This window comes from Drosophila nasuta, chromosome 2L, assembly GCF_023558535.2.
Source record: "Drosophila nasuta strain 15112-1781.00 chromosome 2L, ASM2355853v1, whole genome shotgun sequence".
NCBI lineage: Eukaryota > Metazoa > Arthropoda > Insecta > Diptera > Drosophilidae > Drosophila > Drosophila nasuta.
In genome coordinates this window covers 17481823-17488935 of record NC_083455.1, presented here as the reverse complement: position 1 = coordinate 17488935, position 7113 = coordinate 17481823, and the positions used below count along the sequence as shown (strand labels likewise).

At 35.2% G+C, this 7113-nt stretch overlaps 1 protein-coding gene across 4 annotated transcripts in view; it reads right to left on the bottom strand.

The window, feature by feature from the left end:
- Positions 1–789: 789 nt before the first annotated feature.
- Positions 790–7113, bottom strand: part of LOC132794752 (CUGBP Elav-like family member 2) — a 146087-nt gene continuing 139763 nt past the window's right edge. For 3 of the 4 annotated variants that reach the window (XR_009633331.1, XR_009633332.1, XR_009633333.1), the window contains 3 exons: positions 2583–3128; positions 1128–1208; positions 790–1051 (listed from right to left, as the gene is read on the bottom strand). Coding sequence is in view for 1 of the 4 variants with exons in the window: in XM_060805065.1 (XP_060661048.1) it covers positions 2857–3128 (272 nt within the window). In the remaining 3 variants the exon portion in view is untranslated. Of the gene's footprint in view, positions 1052–1127; positions 1209–1498; positions 3129–7113 lie in introns of those variants that run through there. The other variant, XM_060805065.1, reaches the window with a different exon arrangement.

Genomic DNA, 7113 nt, shown 5'->3' with positions numbered 1-7113 from the left:
ACTAACTGCATTTATCACTAGATTTTTACGTTCTCGCTATTTACTGCCCGTTTTTTGTTTTTTGGGTTTACAGTTCGATATCAGCAAATGGTTGTTGTTGTTATTAATAATTATTATTATGCTTGTCATATATTTTTATTGTAGTTTTATAGATTTTTGTTACATAATGATGTTGTTGAATTTGCGCACATATCAAATGGTAATTTACTTAAATCTCTAATTAGAACACACAGCCTTGCTTTGTTTCTCTAAAAAATTACACTTAGCCTGCTATTTAATTACATTTAATTACACAACAACGACAAAAACGCTTAACTTTAGTTACAATTTCTGCACATTTGCCATTGCTAAACAAAAAGCGTGAAAATTAGGCGTATTGTTTTTTATGTGTATAGAATGAATTTAAAGCCACATCCAGATAGTTATACAAAAATGCACAGATACTATATATTATGTATATACTTATTATAATACACACATCATAATTAGCTAAGTCTACGATAAGTGGACAAATTAATTGATGCTAAACAAATATTGCTGCAATGTTAAATATACATTTTTTTCGTTATTTTTTTTTTTTTTTTTTTTGAAATTATAAAACTAGCTAAAACAAGCTATCTCAAAAAGCTGCCTTTTGTCTGGCTAAATTTCAGAATCAATTTCTTAATCTTTGATTTGTCAATGCTTTTTTTCCGGTAAACACAAGTTTAAACACACTATTTGGAGTATATGCATACACTATTTTCATTCAGTTATTCTTATCTTGTTATGTACTTTATTAGTTTAAAATTTGTTTGCTTCGCAAGCTTTATTAAAAATGGTATATATGCTGCTATTTTACAAGTATTATTATTATAAATAGTCTACAAGGTGTTTTCTGTGTATGTTTCTTTTACGTTCCGTTTTTTGTTTGGGGGTTTCTTCTTTACAAATATATCATATTTGTACAGGATTCAAATTTACACTTATTGCGAATATCTTTATGACAGCAATTTGATGGGCAGCATAATATATATATGTTATGTACAATGCGAAATACAGAACGACAGCACTGAAACGAAACAGAATAAATTATAGATTAACGATTCTATCTGATTTTATTCTCAATTTGTATTAAAAATACTTACCATATTACTCTTGGCAGCTTCGAAAAACAGAGAGAAATTATAACAGCTTGAAAGAGCAACTTGAAAACGTCAACTTGGCATCTAATTTAGATAAAAAAAATAAATGAATTAGGAATATCAATTAGTAACTGTCACAATGCATAATTCAGTTTACGATATCAAAGCAAAAAAAAGACACAACAAATCATTGCGAATGTGCATTTTGAAACAGAAAACAAAACTTTATTTAGAGATATTTATATAGATATGCATGTACGTATAAATGTGTGTATGTTTGTGTGTGAGCTTATGCAAGTGTGAGTACGTATATGTGAATTCAATGTGTGTGTATGTGTAGTTTACATAAACAAAAGTTTGTAGCTGATACTAAGTAATTTAACATAAAATATATTCCGATTTTGGACATTAAGTTTACAATCAAATTGCGCGGCCAAAAGCAATGCTACAGTTATAATACCAGAAAATTAAAGCATAAAGAAAATGAAAAAATGAAAATAAAAATAAAAAATTCAGTATATAAAAAGTAAAAATAAAAAATAATAAGAAATATTCAGTTTGATTTTGGATTATGATTTCATTGGTTCGAGTGCTATAGTTAATTAATTAAAAACTAAACAAAATATATAATAATAATAATAATAATGATAAGTATAAACAAAAACATTATTTTCTTTCATTCAGTACAAATAAAAATGTTGGCTTTTAACAAATCAAATTAAGCACTACAACTAGAGATATATATTTACTATATAGGTTATATACGCATCAGCATATAAAAAGTGAAAATCCATTTAACAAAACGAGTAGATATAAAGAAATGTTTATATATAAAGATATTTATGTATAGAGTATATAGAGAACTTCAGATGGTGTTTTCTTTTGTTTTCAACGTTCAAAACTTGTGACTTGCAACATGAGATGTACAAATGAAACATGAGACAAGTGCGGATCATTTAAAATGGGTTCGTTTCTTTACTTTTTTTTCTTGTTTTTTTGGGGTGATTTTTGGTTATGTTTTCGTTGTTGTTTTATATCAAAAACTTAAGAGCTAACACTTTAAACAGATGTCATGTAATTTCGATAGAAAAGTGTACAAAAAATATTTGTTAAAAATAGATAGATAGATATATATATATATGTGCGTTGATATATATTACTATACGACAGAGCTTAAAAAAAGGATTAACAAGTGTGTCGTTCAGTGTGTGAAAGAAACTTCAAGGCGTGTAAACAAACAAAAACTGTTTGACAAACTAAACTGCGAGACAGGCGCAAAAACTAAACGCTAAACTAATCACTAAAGGTATCGATTTGATTTGGATTTACTTCAACATTTAACGTGCTATATCAAAATTGGGTTTTTTGGCACAAATTCATAACTTTTTCAAAAGTATTTTTGTTGTTTTCGGTAACTATTTATTTTGGGGTGTGAAATTGAAGTGGGGAAATACGTACAACGTAGGGTTCTTGACTTGTTTGGTTCTACTTTAAACACGCGCGCTCCACACGGTTGACTCGATTCATTGGACTTCTTTCCATTTGACAAATTTTTTTGTTGGTGTATTCAATAATAAAAAAAAATACATTTCTTGTTGCTCTTTTAGCTATTGTTGTATTGATCTTTTTCTTCTCGTTGGTCTTCTTCATTTTCTTATTGTTGTTGTTGTGGCTTGTTGTTAATTGTAGAAATTTCTCTCCTCTTTTTTCTCATTTATTTTCTTTGCTTTCTTTAATAGGGCTTGGAGGCATCCTTGGGCTTCTTGAGTTGCACCTTTAAACGTTTCGTGCCCACCTGAAAGCCATTCATGGCCTTTATGGCCATCTGCGCCGATTCTGGATTGTCAAAGGAAACGAATCCAAAGCATTTGGATAGACTAGTCTGTTTATCGATGAACACCTTGGCCGAGATGACATTGCCAAATGGCAAAAAGGTGGAGGCCAAATCGGTATCAGTGAACTCCTGTGGCAGATGATAAATGAACAGATTGCAGCCTTCGGGACCTGGAAAAAGACCGACAATAATCAGTTAATGGATGCGTAATTAATGACAAACTATTGTAGTTAAATATTAAATGCACAACACAGCAGTTAATGTTTAAGCTATTCACTAAATTAGAACAGAAATTAAATTTGAATATCAATCATTACTATAAAGAGAACTGCCCAAATCTAAGCAAGAAATTGAAGTGAATAGTAAATAAATTGGCTATTAACAATATTACAAAATAAATAAAAATTCTTTCCAAATCTTAGCAAGATTAAAAGCTGCCTTTCTCTTAGTTTCATTGTAATTAAAGTGACCATTGAGGTTGGCATTATTAAAGCTTGCTCAGCGTATGCAAGCATCTAAGGTCCACTGTCAATCTACTGACATTTTGGTAGCTCATCATCAGTGGGTCTCATCTTTGAAATGAGCAATTAATTTACCTCGCACACGTGTTGGACTTACACACACGCACACCCTCTCACACACATAATGACAGTTGCTCGAATGAGCTCAAAGTTGAGCAGAAGCTAAAATTATATACACGGCTGCGAGCGAGCATCAGATGTTCGTTGGTTTTCACAGCGCAAAGAGAGAGAGAGAGAGCAAAGCAAAGCTGATTGCCAAAACGGATGCGGAAATGATGCGACCAAGAGCCGTCGCATAGTCTCTGTGAGTATGTGTGGGAGTGTGTGTGTCTGTGTGTGTGTGTGTGTGGCATTTTGTTTAGCAGCACGTGCAGTCGCTACCGTCTCTGGCGTCGCATATTAACAGCTGCGTCCTGCTGCGGTTTGCACTTTTCGTGCAAATTACTGTCAACGTCAGCAGCAGCAACAGCAACAGAGTATAAAGTAGCAGTTGCAACATCTGCAGCCAGTCATCAGGCAGTCAGTGTGTCTGAGATGGCTGCCATTAGGTTTTCACTTTCGCGCTGCTTTTTAATGACGCTTTAAGTGGCAGTTGGCGTTTTGCGGTTTGCAAATTTGACAGCCAACCAGCTGGCAAAACCATCATCTGCTTTACTGCATAGCACAAGCAAAGTGTCAATCAAACTCAGGTTAATTTTCACATCCATTTCTGTATTTGTTTTTTATATTTAATTGTTATAATTTCATATTTATGACAGTTTTTTGCCTGCTGTCGCTGTCAGACTTCCTTCCACTTGTGCAGCTAAAAGCATTTATGGAATTTTCGCAATGTTTTCATTTCATATTTATGGCATTTTCGAGTTGTCTGTCAATCAACAGCTTTGATTTTTCTGTCTGCTGTGTTGACCTCCCCTCCCATTGTAATCCTCGTCGTATACGTAATTAATCTGCAGTGCCTGCACATCAACTCAATCATTAATGCAATGCCAAAGCAAATGGCAACAACAATGACTATTTATGTGCATGCCACAAATGCCTTGCGCCCACAACACACACACACACACACACACGGACATAAGCTTATAAAGCTATAGCATTGTAATCAAATAACTTTGTGCCTACGCTGATGTCCTCCTTCTCATTCCCGTGTTGCTGTTGTTATCATATTCGATGGGGATGTCAACTCCATCATCGTTTGCCAGAAGCGCTATTAATAACATTGATACATCTTTGTCAGCTTTGTCGCTAGGCATTTGACTGGGAGTGCAACGACAACAGCTACAGCCACAGTCTCTCATATAAATCCACGCCTACCCATTGCAATGGCGGCGTTGCCTCGTTTAGTTTGATTGAATTTACTGGCACAACAACAAAGACACAAATCAAAGGCTTCACTGACAATCTGAGTGACTGATGCGATTATAAAATGAAAGCAAATTGAGAGGCGCCGTCGTCTGCCGTTCTCTCCCTCTTCATCTCTCAAGTATTCTTTTATATTCATTATGCTGTATACACTCTGCTGTGCACAGCTGTGGCTTCTTCTCTTTCTCTCTCATTTTGCACACCTAACAATTAATTCGACCACCAGAAAGAAAAGGAGTGAGTGGGCAGAGGCCAATGTCGGGGTGTTATTACAATAATTAGAGACTCATAAGGGCCAATTAAAAAAATGCTGTTGCTATGGCTATTGAATTTAAGCGACTAACGAGCAACACGTGTGTGCACACAGTGCGTATACGCAATCACAAATTATTGTTGCCAAGACAGCAAAGCTATTGTAATTAAAGGACGAATGAAAAACTCTTTGCATTATCGCTTAAAGTTGATTAAATCATATCAAATAATTAAGGCATTTATTTGCACAATTTGTAGACAACTTTGAGAACTGTTAAGAAAAGGAGCTAATAATGAGATTTGCATGAATATAAGCAATAGTTGATAACAATGTAATGACACAGCTTCAACAGTAATACTATTATATTTTATGAACTTGTCTTCCAAGCCTTCTTTATCTGCTCCCATTTTCAAAACATTCTTTTGTAGCTAATTCAATGAATCTATTCAACTACATTCTTACATTAAAAGTAACGATAATGATTATCGCAATGAGATGAGCACGATAAGTTGACAACTTGGCTGAATTAACATATTTATCGTATTGTGCTTAAACTTGCTACAGCATCAACTAAAGCACTTTATCTCTGTAGTTCATTGTCATCACAAGTTGCTGAGCTAAACTAGTTCATATTTGTTTTGCCCACTTTCATCAAAAAGTTACATTTTCTTTTGCATTCTGCGAGGCAACATTGACAAGATTTGCAGCGTTTTCTTGCCATTTTTTATGAAAAACGAAATCTGAAATCGAAGTTTGTAGCAACAAACAAAAAAAAATGCATGAGATTTGTGCAATCTGCGATGCGAGGAGCTCAGGCAGCAGATAAATTCTCAGCATGTGAAATTTATCAAATGACGACATGAGCATAAACAACAACACAATAGCAAAGAAGAGACTGAGGCAGCAGCAGCAGCAGAAGAAGAGTAACAACAACAGGAAACAAGTTATAAGCATGTAGACAGGCGCAGACGACAGGCACAAAATTAAGCAGGAAGCGAGCAAAAAAAAAAGAAGAAATATATATAAAGAGCTGCTGCTGCAGGCAGCTGCAAAGGAAGAAGTATTATACCGAGTATATATAGTAAATAAATATAATGCAATGCTTTAAAAGCCGAGGCACGCAGACAAAGACAGCCAAATATGACAGTGACAAACGACGAGAGAGGGAAAGGAGAGGGGGAGGAAAGGAAGGCAAGTTGTGAGCGGGTTAGCCAAGAGACCTCCAACCGGATGCAGCCAGATTAAAGTCATGTGCATAAGCCGGAAGTTGGAATATAAAATAAGCAAGCACCGAGGCACACACATTCAGTGGTGACATCCAAGAGTGAAAGAGCAAGAGGAAGTCAAAAAGATTTGCGACTTTAGCTGGACACATGCAATGAACTTGACTTCACACAAACTGCGGAAAAGTCCGCTTTAGACTCCTCGGCAAGTGAGTGATTATGAGCTAGCGACATATTGCCACAGACGACGTTGAAAATCAATAAATATGTATGCAACCAGATGTGTTATGCTGCCATATAAATTCCATTTGTTGCCCTTGAGAGAGTCTTCCCAAATTGTGGCCCCGCGATGAGAGAATATGGCAAAAAATTGTTGGCCCCGCTGCTTGTTAGCAAACATGCTGAAGCAAAAAGAAGCAGAAGAGGCGTGGCAAAGATGTATTGGAGGCAAGTTACATGTACATGTGCATGTTCATGTGCATGTGCATCAATGGGAAACAGCACAAGGACGTGGCACGACGAGGACAACGTCACCAACGGATGCGGCATCTTTGCTCAACGGAAGAGGAAAATGCAATATAGGAAATCGTTTTTCGCACACACATAAAAACTACCGCCTCGCCACCAAAAAAAAAAGAAATACGAAAGAAAGCACAGAAAAAGGGAAAAGCAAAAAAAAAAGGAATGAGACAAAACAGGAAGTCTATTTGTGTGTGCAAAGGAGGAAGCAGGAAAAAGGAAAGTAAAAAGCCACGAATACGAATAAAAATCGTGTGTGGTAAACTTGGTTACACAT